The sequence below is a fragment of the Electrophorus electricus genome, chromosome 25, assembly GCF_041902795.1.
Source record: "Electrophorus electricus isolate QZ-2024a chromosome 25, ASM4190279v1, whole genome shotgun sequence".
NCBI lineage: Eukaryota > Metazoa > Chordata > Actinopteri > Gymnotiformes > Gymnotidae > Electrophorus > Electrophorus electricus.
This window is the reverse complement of record NC_137521.1, coordinates 12,864,546-12,878,340: the sequence shown is the minus strand read 5'-3', so window position 1 is coordinate 12,878,340 and position 13,795 is coordinate 12,864,546. Positions and strand designations below refer to the sequence as shown.

General features: G+C 46.1%; 1 protein-coding gene across 3 annotated transcripts in view; it reads right to left on the bottom strand.

Moving 5' to 3' along the window:
• Nucleotides 1-13,795, bottom strand: part of glis1b (GLIS family zinc finger 1b) — a 75,460-nt gene that overhangs the window by 21,432 nt on the left and 40,233 nt on the right. The window contains exons 5-6 of one of the 3 annotated variants that reach the window (XM_081707527.1): nucleotides 3,677-3,838; nucleotides 1,858-1,956 (exon numbers count right to left, since the gene is read on the bottom strand). In XM_081707527.1, the coding sequence (XP_081563653.1) occupies nucleotides 1,858-1,956; nucleotides 3,677-3,838 (261 nt within the window). Of the gene's footprint in view, nucleotides 1-1,845; nucleotides 1,957-3,676; nucleotides 3,839-13,795 lie in introns of all 3 variants that reach the window. The other 2 variants (XM_081707526.1, XM_081707528.1) reach the window with 2 other exon arrangements.

The following is a 13,795-nucleotide window of genomic DNA, read 5'->3' as shown; positions in this document are numbered from 1 at the left end:
GATGACCGGTTTATTAACAGAAACCAAAAAGAATCTGAACGAGGTTCCTGTAGTCTACAGAATGTGTAATCTCCAAATACGCTAATGCAAACAGCTGGTGGTGAGGCCCTGTGGGTTTAAATGACTGAAGGAAAACAGGGAATAGTGAACAGTGATCAGGAAACATTTGTGGAGTGAGACTGGCATCCTGGCTTGGTGCCAACCACAGCATGACACATAATATACTTTGAGATATATAGATAAACAATATAGCATAATAAGAATAACAGTTTGGTATTGATGCCTCACAAATTCGCTATGCAAGGTAGAAATTTCTGTTCATAATGCATCTCATCTCCATTGTGACATCAGCACTACCTGTCTTCGTGCTTAGAGGAGACCCAGACTATTATAGACATTAAAATAACGTCCCATCTGATCATGGCTTCCGGGACCACAGCAGTCATTCTAGTGCAGCAGTGATGCAGTAAACATGAGGGAAAAGACAGACACCTTTCTGTAAAAACTGGAGGGAAACCAAACAAAAGTCTTCAGCGACGAAACACGGCAGTTTCTGTGGTAACACCTCACCACAAGTCTGTGTAGGAAATGATGGCTTGAGGGAGGAACAATTCTTCACCGCCTGCAGGAACCTCCGACTGGAACCAGGCAGGGGAAGGGAAAACCTACACACACATCCATCCTCCTTTATACTGGTACCACTAGATAGTCATCTTACAATGTAGAGGTTTTACAAATGTAACCACCGATAGCTGGTTAGGGTTTGGGTTTGGGTTGGGAGTGGGCTTGTCTTTGGTTAGGAGGTTAGCAGTACTTCTATATATCCCAGAAGCCCATGCCAGCCATCCCACAAAGCTTCCATTACCATGGTTACAGGAAAAGCCACGTTTCTCTCAAGCCTCCTTCGTGGTTAGCTTGATTCGTTTCCCAGTGTAACAGAGGGGAGGGGCTGAACAGAGTTGTGACTGATGGATGACATTTCTCAAGGCTCAAGCCTTTGAGAGCTCTAAGGTTGGGATGGTATAAGATTTTAACAAAAATGAAGCTTTTATAAAAATTTATTTGGAATGACTTGAATCTGGATGTGATTATGTTGAACACAAGGCACTGTAAATGAGACATGACATGAACTTTAAGGAGTTGTTTTCATTTACGGAATTCCGAAATAAATCCAAGCAGATGTCGTAATTTCAAAATAAAAATATTGATTAACATCTGAATATTATGAATTAGGGAAAAATGAACAATGAACATTTTTGTTTTTGGTGATGTGGAAAGACGAACAAAAGCCCCTCTTCTGGACAACTGAGAAGTGCAGCTCTTCCACGAGCTGCATCCTTTCCAGACATCCATCAGATGTATAGCTGTTTTATCTTCTCTCCACGGAACACTACGCGATCACGAGCTAAGCTCGCGATAGATGGTGCAAGAGGTTTTGTTTGACATTTGTTCACCACATCTGTCTGGCGGGGGTTTGTGCAGCGCACATTATTAACAATGGCTCGCGCTCACATGTGTTTCCGCTTTATGCCGCTTAGTGGAAAAAAAGGGAACGCATCATCCAGTCTCCACTTAGCCGCGCGCAACAATAAGACCATTCTGCTCACATTCACGAGCTTTAATGAGGACTGTGTACATGCTAAAACGCGGTGGGCACTGATCTGTTGTTTGGAAATTGATTGTCAAAGACAACCGTAAATTAAAACCAACTGCGCCAAGCCGTGAAAAGATGCAATTGACCATGAAGGATACTGGAGATCCGTCAGAAAAGCGAAATAAAAGCTGTAGGTCCACTAAACAGAGCTAGTTGGATGTTAGAGACCGCACTGCCATGGTGCTGCTCACCTTCCTACGCACCTGCTGGTCCTTGACGGAGTGGATCTTCACGTGCTTGCGCAGGGAGCTGGGGTCTGTGTAGCGTTTGGTGCAGCCAGGGATCTGACACGCGTACGGTTTCTAGAATGCACGCACACAGGTGTATGAGAAAACTACACAGGCTAATGTAACAACAGAGGGACCACGCGGGGAACGTTAGGAAGAGTTCAGTGGACCACAGGACAAAAAGATTTGTTGAGATTTTAAAGGAGAAATTCCCGATAAAATGTAAGTGGGAAGGGAAGGAAAAGAAAGGCAACGTACCTCTGAGCGGAGGGTGTAGAGTGGAAAACAGAAAGAAGAAGAGGACACATGTTTCAGTCAGTCTCACAGAGTCATGCGTGATCGGAACGTTTATTTTTGCTTTGCTTTTGATCATGGAGAAGTGTAGCCTGAAGAAGCGTTGTTTGAGCTGCATGAAAACTGAATCGATTAGACTTCCTCTATTTGGTTAAAAAAAAAAAAAACAAGCTAAAACTTGGGTTGCACAGAATATCGTTTGCTAATCATGACTGCAACACAGGCCCCTGCAACACTAACAGTCTCTAGTGAAGCCCTACATTTTTACTGCTTGCTGGGAGCCTCCTGAACAGCCACAGATGTTCCTGGCGGATGTTCTGTGGATGTTTTAACGAATCACAGTATTCACGTGATCCAACAAGCGTAAATAATTTTGGTCAAAACAATGCGGAGGACTCTTCACTCGCGCCACGAAATAAGGTAGGCCCCGTCGGGTGCGCGTGGAGCTCGCCGACTACAAACGCTTACGCGCATTACACTGGTCTGATAAGGTGAAATACACGTGATACGGAGAGGAGCACTGCTTAAAGATCAAACGGGCGGACTTCCTTCACGAGCTCTCGCTTACCTTCTACCGTCCCGTTAATAGAGCGTTCTACTGTTTGCTTTGCGCAAGCAAAGCTACGCTGTTCAACATGCCGAAAACAAGGAGCAGGAAAGGGACAGAAGCAGGAGCGGAGGAGGGAAAAAATGAGGCCCGTGGAGGATAAATGTCATTACAGTCGGAGTGAGTTGTTTTTTTTCGCTACATGTGAGGCGCGCGCCGGTGCGGTGTCGCCGCGCGCCTGCTACCTTGGGTGTTTGCAGTCGAAGAGCTAATTTGCCGTGGCAGCGCGGGCGTAGCGCGTGACAGGGCGCTGATTTCTGCCAGTAACTACGGCGGAGAGCGAATAATGACTACATTAGGAGCCGGACTTTTCTCCTTCTCCAGTCTACGGGGACAAGACACAAGCAAGCACTGTCTCGCGCTCTCCCCGGCGCGCCCTGCCTCGCGCTCTCTCCCTCTCGGTTTTCAATGTGCCGTTACTCCCGCTAACGGACCGCGGGGTTAAACGGTCTGTGTCAGGGGGGTTCCCCCTCATCAGCACACAGGGCGCCAGTACAGGACCCGACCGTGTAAGCACGAGTTTTCAGTTTGCGTAAAATCAATAACTTTATCTTTCATCATTGGATGTCGTTCTGTGCCACCACCATAAACCCAAATAGCCTAAATCAAACTGAAATATCTGGTTTTAGGGGTTACTGGATGACTAAATTAGCCAGACACTGTAATCTGGGTGTTGGAATAGTCCAAAAGCAGTTACCTCCCTACACCAATATTTATAACTTGCATGTAATAAAGTAATTAGCAATCAATTTAAAACTGTACAACAAACTTTCCAGAAGAGGCCATTTGTGTGATTTAAAAAACCATAGCTGCTAGGCCTACACACACACACACACACACACACACACACACACACACACACACACACACTCCAGCATATTGCTGTGTGCTTACAGTGTCTAGGTGTGTGCGCTGGTGTTTGGCCCTGTCGCTGGAGTTGCTGAAAGCCTTCTGGCAGCCAGGATGCTGGCACAGGTAGGGCTTCTCTCCTGTGTGACTGCGAAGATGGATCTTCAAATTCTCTAACCGGGAGAAAGCTTTGCTGCAGCCTTCAAACTACAGAGAGAGAGAGAGAGAGAGAGAGAGAGAGAGAGAGAGAGAGAGAGAGAGAGAGAACGAGAGGGAGGGAGAGAGAGAGAGAGAGAGAGAGAGAGAAAGAGAGAGAACGAGAGGGAGGGAGGGAGAGAGAGAGAGAGAGAGAAAGAGAGGGAGGGAGAGAGAACACTTCTGTGAAAACACTTAAGATTTGTGTGTGTAACAGATATGTAACAGTACTTAAACAGTATTTATAAGGAGCACTGATCTCCACTGTCAGTAGCCTTTGTAGGTCTGTGTGTGTGTGTGTGTGTGTGTGTGTGTGCGTGCGCGCGCATGTGTAGCCCATACCACACCTAACTGTAATGTGAAACCTATATATCTAGCTCATCTATATAATGGAACTTAAAGCACCTGAGGTACCTTGACATCAATACACATTCTCTCTCTCAGCTCAGACCACAAACAATGGCCAGCTTTGGCACCTATATGAATCTTCCTGTACAATCACTTAGCAGTTACCTTATCCCTGAGCTCCACCTCCCTTGGCCAATAGTGCACCAATCATGGCAGAGGGTTGGGGCTGGGCGGCGGCCTGTGGAAACCTGACATGAGGGCTGTGCTGTGCGTTGTGTACAGGGGCGAGTGTGAGACCTCAGCTCTAGGGAGAGGGTCCTATTCTTCTGACGGGTCTTCCGACGACACACAGCTCCAGCCTCCTCCACTGACACACTAAGGCTCACTATTGAAGCCAATGCCATTCAATATGGGCTGAAACCCGACCCTCACATGGACTGGGCAGATTGAGTGACCTGGTTTGTGTGTGAGAGAGACTGAGCGTGTGTGTGTGTGTGTGTGTGTGTGTGTGTGTGTGTGTGTGTGTGTGTGTGTGTGTGTGTGTGTGTGTGTGTGTGTGTGTGTGTGTGTGTGTGTAATTCATTTTAAACTTTTTAAAGCAAAAATAATGCAAAAAACCCCAAAAACATTCGAACCCTTTTTGGACATACGTCTGGAACAGACAAACATATATCAGCCCTGACAGTTACACATATGCCTGCACATATGCACACACACACACACTGTGTTTCTCATTCTCTCTCTTTCTCTCACACTCACACACACACACACACACACACACACACACCAGTATACTCTCTCTGTCATACTGTGTCTCTCTCTCTCTCTCACGCACACACACATTCTGTCTCTCACACATACAGGCATACCCTGCCACTCTCTCTCTCACACACACACATATACACATCAGTATACTCTCTGTCATACTGTGTCTCTCTCTCTCACACACACACATTCTGTCTCTCACACATACAGGCATACCCTGCCACTCTCTCTCACACACACACACACACACACACACACACACACACACACACACACACACACGTCTTAAGGCCACCCAGCAGTGGCAGCAGACAGGCAGAAATTTTCCAGACCTCACACCAACAATTGTTATTCCACACACCCAAACTTTACCCAACATTAGAACTTCATAAAGTCTCCCAAACACAAACCATGCATACTTACACACAGTTCATGAGGCCCACACCCCACGCTTACCGCAAAAACACAGTCCACAAATCAGAGTTTTTAAAACAAACACTGTGCTTATAGATGTACCAAATGTGTGTATTTTGTAGGGGGGAAATAATCACTCTTTTATTGCTTTCTTTAAAGTAATACAAATTTCAGGCCAAATTGAATGCACGAGTCCGTTGAGAGAGTTGCCACCTGCCGCGCGAGGTTCCTTTTACCAAGACCATGGACTATTCACTCATCAAACCAATGCACTCTGGGATAGATCACAAATACAACGCAAATGTACTGTGTCGCAGTATCAGGCCGACAGTTCATATGTCTGACCACCTAACGGTTTAAAGCAAACTAAACTAGTCAGGACAGAAACACATAACCCGGTACATGCGGTGTCCACAACACGGGATTTTATTTTAGATGCGACAGATAATCAGCACGAGGACGCAACAGTTACGCTCCACCTGCATCGCTTTGTTTGCACACTTTATCCTGCCATGGCTTCCAAACAGCCGCGTAACATTTATTGGACGAATGCAGTGTGCAAAATAAGCACGGGGGGGGGGGGGGGTTGTAGCGCGAGACTGCGCGTTATAAAGTTCTTCTGCTTTGATATTTCTGAAAACACTTTAGCGCGCTCATCATGTGCTCATCCAGGTGTGACCGCACACGGATCACACGGATGACCGCAGGGAGGGCTCGTGAAGGTGAGACGTTTGCAGCGGCCTCGTTCTCCGTCGGGCCTCGTGATGGTGCGTGTGCAGGGCTGTCTCTCTCGCGGGAAGAGGATTAAAACGCCACATTGCAGACGAGCGCTCGGAAACTAACGCGCCTCACGAATACCTCGCGCGAAGCATCTAAAATGTCATTTGGGTGGACGACATGTAAGGCGGCGCGTGGTGGAGTGACGGCGGCACGGGAGCAGAAAAAAATGGCTCAACAGAACAGAGATCCTTTAAACTCTCGCGAACTGTAGATCTCTGTTGAGAAATGAGTCAGGAAAACGTCTCAGCTCTGATCCAGACACCTGGGCTCAGGGGTCTTTCACTCACTGCTCTTGTTGTAAAGTTGAAACTCAGTACACATTTTTGCACGAGCTGAAGTTGTATCCTATTCCTGTTTCTGGGACAAAACTCCCACGTATTTGACATTAGCCTACGTTGCGAAACTAGCCAACGAGAGGTTTACGTTAACTGCACCATTAAAACATGTGGCGGGTGTAAATTAAACGGATTATTACTGGTATTTCGTTGCGTAAAAGGCGAAGTGTGTTCAGCTTTTTAACAAGCACCGTCATTCCGTTCCGCGCGAGCTTGACGAGCGCGCTGTAATGCTTCGTGACATCCAAATTGGTTCAGAACTCTTGGAACATCGAGCGCAGTCTCTCCTCCTGGTTATAACACTTCCCCGCGATCGCATAAATGGTTCTAAAAGTGATTCTGGTTCCCGTTGGTGAATGAGAGATGTGGGGCGGTTTCCTGGCGGAAAAAGCTCCGGGATAACGGCTACCTGCAAAACCCCCAAACCGCCGACACGTCGTGCGCAGTGCTGGAGGAAACATGTGATTTCAATCTGCCGCTTTCCCAAACGCCCCAAAGCGAAGAGCAGAGAAACACAAACGGATGAAATTATATCCATATGATTCGAGACAGCTAAGGAGAGACAGGTTTCTCATGCGCTTCGTCACGGCACCAAATGAAACACAGCTTCGCTAAAACATTCCCATTACAGGTTACACATATCGGTTCCACATCCAAACCGCCACGCAGTTTAGCAGCCAGTACAAACGGCGGAGTTCATTCGAATTAAAGAGCCGATGTTGAGATTTCCACATTCACTTTCTTTTTTTTTTCCTTTTCTTTTCTTTTCTTTTTTTTTTAAGTTGGCCTGAGATGAATTCATACATTGTTTCTTCTTATGGATTTATTCATGTTTTATTTCCTCATCTCGTTTTCCAATTTCAAAACAGTTGATTTATACGTGATGTGATGTGTACACAAACGTTCGGCATGCGAATGTTGTCCAGATGGCACTGCGCGCGCTGTCGGTAAATTGGCGGCGGAGGGAGTCATGTAAGTGACTAACGGAATTGCTCCGAACAGCCCGGTGCTGTTCTCAAGCGAGCTCGGCCAAGACGGCCAGAAACCTGCATGAACGGGGTCGCAACGGGAGGCAACCCATGATGTCTAAATGGGGCGTCTCCAACCGCGGTATTCTCTCGAAAGCAGACATTTGGACGGAAACGGAACAGGCGGCATGAGCACGGTTCTGACCCGGCTGTCAGGCAGCCCGACTCGTTCTTCTGCTGCACGTGAGCATCTCGAACGGGGAGCGTGCAGGGGGGATGTGACGCGTTATGGGAGTACTTAACCTAGCGCCATTCAGGGGCTCCCTGTTAAAATTGTTACCAGGTAAGAGAGTCATCACCATAAAAACTACACACGTTTCCTTCTACTCCACAACTGATGACGGTTGATAGGTGGTGTCGCTAGAAAAAAAAGAAGAAGAAGAAGAAGAAAAAAACCGTTTGGGGTAGCAGTGCGACAGAGTGAATTCACAACACGGGCCTTAATCGGAACAACAATCATCGCATTTTTTCCTTCGTGACTGTGACGTATGACTGTATCACTGAAACAAAACCATCAAGTTAATGACACGAAACACTCGTGGACACTCAATCCGTCAGTAAAAGCGGGAAATGATCAGTGTGACGTAAAATATCACTTGTAAACGTAGTAGTCTGTAATTCCTCGACTGGGTCTGCAATAGGTTATTCAAGTGCAAGACGGTGTTGTTTGCCTTGTTTTCAGAGTAAAACACGTGAATATGGAGTGTCTCCGAACTTTACACTGCATAGAAAAAAAAAGACAGTGTCACACAGGTAAACACACACGTGTACACTTCTTAACATCATACACACGCACACACTGTTTGGTTCTTCGTCGAGGCTTAACGGTGCTATGAAGGATCTGGTTCCACTGGGTCTGAGGGTGAAGTTCTGATGTTGTTGACAGACAGCGCAGGGAATCCATCACTCCCCTAACCAGTCTCTCATTCCAGCTAGTCTAAGTATTTCTAATGGCTAATTAGACTGAAATACACAAGGGCCTGGGCCTCAGCAAGGAGGATACCACTATAACATTAATTATCCACCACACTCAGGCAACATGAGCCGTGACAGAAAAGAGAAAGCCCCATGAGAATACTAAACATGAGCAAAGGGGGTGGGGCATAGAGGGGGCGGGGCTCTGTGGGCAACTGCCAAAGTCTTTCTGAACTCTATCCTTCCTGTCCTCTCACACCTGCTTAAGTTCCATTAGCACAGAACAATGTCTTTCATACACACACACACACACACACACACACAAACTGTCCTTTATCACACACAGGAACACGTCCCTTTTATTTGCAAAGTCATATTTATAGATCAATCAGTAATCATACATCGTATTGTAGCGATGTTCACAGGAATCTCCCTGGGACTAGACCTGGTACTGGACTATTAACTGTAAAAAGGTTCACTTTAATATTTGTTGCACAAAAAAGAGACATAGGGGGAGAGAAATGTGTGTGTGTGTGTGTGTGTGTGTGTGTGAGAGTGAGAGAGAGAGAGAGAGAGAGAGGGAGGGAGAAAGGGAGAGAAAGCATTGACACAACTACTCTCAAACCTTGTCTAGTTTCTTCTATACATCTAACCTGCCAGCTAAAGACTGAATCTCACAGTCCCAGACTGCTGAATCATCTCACAGTTCCAGACTGGACCCGCCAGCTGGACTCAATGGCACGGTGGCACACCCGCACGACCCGAGGAGACGTGTGAGCAACACACCTACAGAAAAACCAGCATGGCACCTTCTGTAGACACTGAAACCCAGCAGACACGCAGATCTATGAGAGGTGACAGTCTGACTTCAAACCGACGTACACTGCCGTGCTATCGCTCTGTCTACCTGTAATAAGACCAACTCTGGTAATAAGCACTACACATAGGACAGCAAACATTCACCGTATGGATGGCGTCTTCTTATTGTGTTTATAAACCCCCTCAAAAAAGAAAAGACCTTACATCACCCTTAGCACATTGTACAGTGTTTGTTCGCTGCGCTAAAAAAAACTACACATAAAACAAAGATGTTCTTATTTTTTCTGTGGTAGCCAGTTAACCAGAAAGAAGTCGGCCTTTCTTTCCTGCATGTGTAGCTTATGGTCCTTTCCTGGTTGCTGGGCCAATCAGACGGCATAAATCCTCTGAAGAGAGGATTCATCCTCGATAGTGAGGTTTGGCAGTGTTCACAGAGGCCTGTGCACAGATGCAACGTACTTCTCTCCGCTCTCGTTCAAAAACCTCAGTCAAAAAGCCACCGGGAAAAAAAACAACGCATGGATAACGAGACCCTACTGTCGGATGATATTCCGCAGTAAACGGTTTCATATTTGTGGGGTATTTCACTTGAAATTTCTCATCGCAGTCTTATTTGCTTTAGTGGTAACGTGAGTCCGAGGCTGGCACTCAACCACGGAGGATGCAACGGCAGCACAAACGCTCGCCGCATTACGAAAGTGACTTTTCCCCACTCCCAGTATCCCTCTTCCATTCGCAGGTTATATTACGCATGACCCAATACCATTTTTGGCCACTTTACTTCTACATTTTTGCGTATTTCACATTTGGACAGAATGACACGAAGGCTGAAGAATGTGTTCGCCTAACAGGCAGACTGGCGAGAACACCATCAAGCCTTCATGCAACCACAAGAAAAAAGATGATTGTGTTGTGGCAGTCATGTCAGTTCTAACAGAAAATCTAACACAATTAATTAAATCGAACAAAATCTAATGAGTTATGAAGCTTTGCTGATGTCTAGTTTTTTATTCCTGCAAAGTCTGAACATTAAGACTCTAAACATGGTTGTATATGACAGCGTGGTGTGGAAAGTGGTGGGGATGTCTGAATGTGAACTGTAGACTTTTAAAATGTTTTTAAACAAAATTCTCTTATTCATGGATGCTGAAAATAACATTCTACATTCTATATGGATTTTGGAAGAATGCTGGCAAGGTTCCTGGAATGCTAAAGGAAAGGTTATAAAGAGAAGATAATGAAAAGTTTGGGTTTGAATGTTGTTAAGAAATGTTACAGGGGAATTAATTAGGAATGCTGTTTGTAGTTGTATTAGGAATGTCTTAGGGAATTTCATTAGGTATGTTATAGGGAATTTCATTCGGAATGCTGTTTGTAGTTGTATTAGGAATGTTATATGGAAATTAATTAGGAATGCTGTTTGTAGTGGTATTAGGAATGTCTTAATGAATTTCATTAGGAATGCTGTTTGTAGTGGTATTAGGAATGTCTTAGAGGATTTCATTAAGACTGCTGTTCGTTGTGTCCCTGACAAGATGGAGCTTTTAAGCACAAAATCCCTTGCTGTTCAGATTATAACCATTGTGACAGTTTGTCAACTGTGCTTTTCTACCCTCAGTGCTGGAAGGGACATGACATCTCAACAGCGCACACACAGACGCACGCACGCACACACACGCACGCGCAGACGCACACACGCACGCGCACGCACAGACGCACACACACGCACGCACAGACACACGCACGCACAGACGCAGACGCACACACACGCACGCACAGATGCACGCACAGTCGCACGCACAGTCGCACACACGCACGCACAGACGCACGCACACACACACAGACGCACGCACACACACGCACACACACGCACGCACACACGCACGCACACGCACACACACATGACTGTGTTTAGGCCAGGCAGGCAGCATTTCATGTGAGAATAGTTCTGCCGGGTGAGATCTAATTGCCTGGGTGGATTTCAGCTGTGAGTCAGCTCTAAGGTTTGGCCCAGAACTCCACACATGACACACGGCTTGAGTTGGATCTCTGTGAGTCTCCTCTCCAGACACCCAACACACTGACCCCTTACTGATACATCCCCACCCACATGCACACACCCAACACATTGACCCCTTACTGATACACCCCCACGCATACACACACCCAACACACTGACCCCTTACTGATACACCCCCACGCACACACACACCCAACACACCGTACCCTTACTGATACACCCACCCACACACACACCCAACACACCGTACCCTTACTGATACACCCCCACGCACACACACACCCAACACACCGTCCCCTTAGTGATATACCCCCATGCGCACACACCCAACACACTATACCCTTACTGATACACTCCAATAATCTCATTACGCCCCTGCACACACACACACACACACGTGCACACACACCCAACACACTGTACCCTTACTGATTCACCCCATAATCTTATAATTACTCCCCACGCATGTACACACATGCACAAGCACACACACACACACACACAAATAGCCATTTTTCTATAGTCAACACACACAATAGCTTTATCCCACACACTATACTAACAAAAGCTGCTGCATATTGATTAAAATTGATTTGACAAAACAATGAATATTCTTAAAAAGAAAGCAGTCACACAAACATAATTAGTTTTAGACTCTGAGTCCAGCTAACACTCCAGACAAGATGGCCAGTAAGACTCGGACGAGCCCGTCATGACCCTCACGTGCACAGACGGCCCACGCACTCTGGGCTTCGGGACATCGTCCTGAGCTCCAGGGTCAGGGGCATACAAAAACCACTTGTTATGTGTTTTTATTAGCAGGGAGAGCTTGGGCAGCATTGACCTCGCCCATGGCATCGTGCGTGTGTGAACGGCTCAGTCGCAAGTGCAGGTGCTTGCACTCACAGCACGGTCTGTTTGCTCTCACAGGTGGTGCCATGTTTACAGAAAGGTGTTCAGACTTTAGTGATTATTTACCAAAGAAGCTCCCAGACAGATGCGCCGTGTAAACAAATGCTAAACAATGCAGAAGGCACACACTGTGGATAAAAATAAAAAAATGAGAGGAAACTCGTCTATGAGAGGGTTCATGTGAAAGGGCCATGTGTGAAAAATATTTATGAATAAATTACATTGGCGTTTTTAAAAAATAATATCGTTGAGACATATTACTCATTAAGAAATGACAAAGTGATGTTAGAGCATCATATGACATGTATAGGTTAGTGTCGTAGTTTTAAAAAAGGTCCTACCGTATCTGTGAAGGATAACACAAATAAAAACCATGCGTTATAACATCAGTGTAACATCAAACACATGGCAGCCCACACGTGTTTGGTGATAGTTCCAAAAGTTGCTCTTTCACGCAGACCGGCCAGTACTAGTGTGAGAAACACTGGCTTGGATCTTGGGCATTCTTAGCTGGCCAGAGGTCTCTGTCTCTGCTGGATAGATTAGGGTAAACTGGGGTCAACTGGAGTGCAGGGGTTTATCTACACACACGCTTCAGCTCCAGGAAGTGGGCAGATACTGAGTGGAAGCCTTGACAGAACAGGCTGACTGAACACTTTCACTTGTAAACATAGTAGGCACGGTCCCCTTACCGTATTGGTAAATTGATACAGCTCAGTCATGAGGTTAAACTGATTAGGATCTTGGAAATAGGACAGTTATGACGCAATGCAAGAGGAACACAGCCATCAGTCTGCATTAGTACGTTCATGTTCCAGCTTTCCACCATGATTAAATATAATGGAAATTACAGAAACCAAGATGACACATTCTAGAGCAAATGTAATTAGCATAAAGAACATATGGACCCAGAATGTACTGATACACAGAACATATGGACCCAGAATGTACTGATACACAGAATATATGGACCCAGAATGTACTGATACTTGGTTCTTCCTTTAACAGCCGTGAAGTGGCTCGATTTTGCTGCCCGGTCTCTAATCCTCAAAAATGCAACAGAGTCGAAAACCACCAGGAGAAAAAAAGGGTCATTACACTCTGAAAGAAGCCGAGGTTTGACAGCGATTAGACAGCTATTGAAGCTGACAAAGGACAAGTAGCCGAATGAGAGAAAAGATGAGGGGAGCGAGAGAAAGAGAGCGAGCGAGTCAAAGGCAGACTGGATTGCATTACAGTACAGATCAACTGGAAGCCTTTTTTCTGACTTCACAAGAAGTTGGCCTGGTCTGTTCGACAAGGCAAAAGCGGCACAAACCATTCCCAGGACAGCCTCGGCGGGGCCAAGACTCCGGCCTCCTGACAGTCCCGCAGATGTGCCTGCTGGGACCATCATCACACTCATATCTGGATCACACATGGGCCGTAGCACATGGCTACAGTGTCCCGTCGGGGCTGGCAGAAGATGAATACAGGGGAGTGAGGTTTGTCGTTTATTATATCAGAGAAGTTATTCAATTTGAATTTGATATGGAGACAACATCTAAACAGCAAATATTACGGGGTGTGATGTAACCAGGCCGTTAAAACTGTTCACTGAAGGAAAGCCTACTAATGACTTACAAAAGTAATG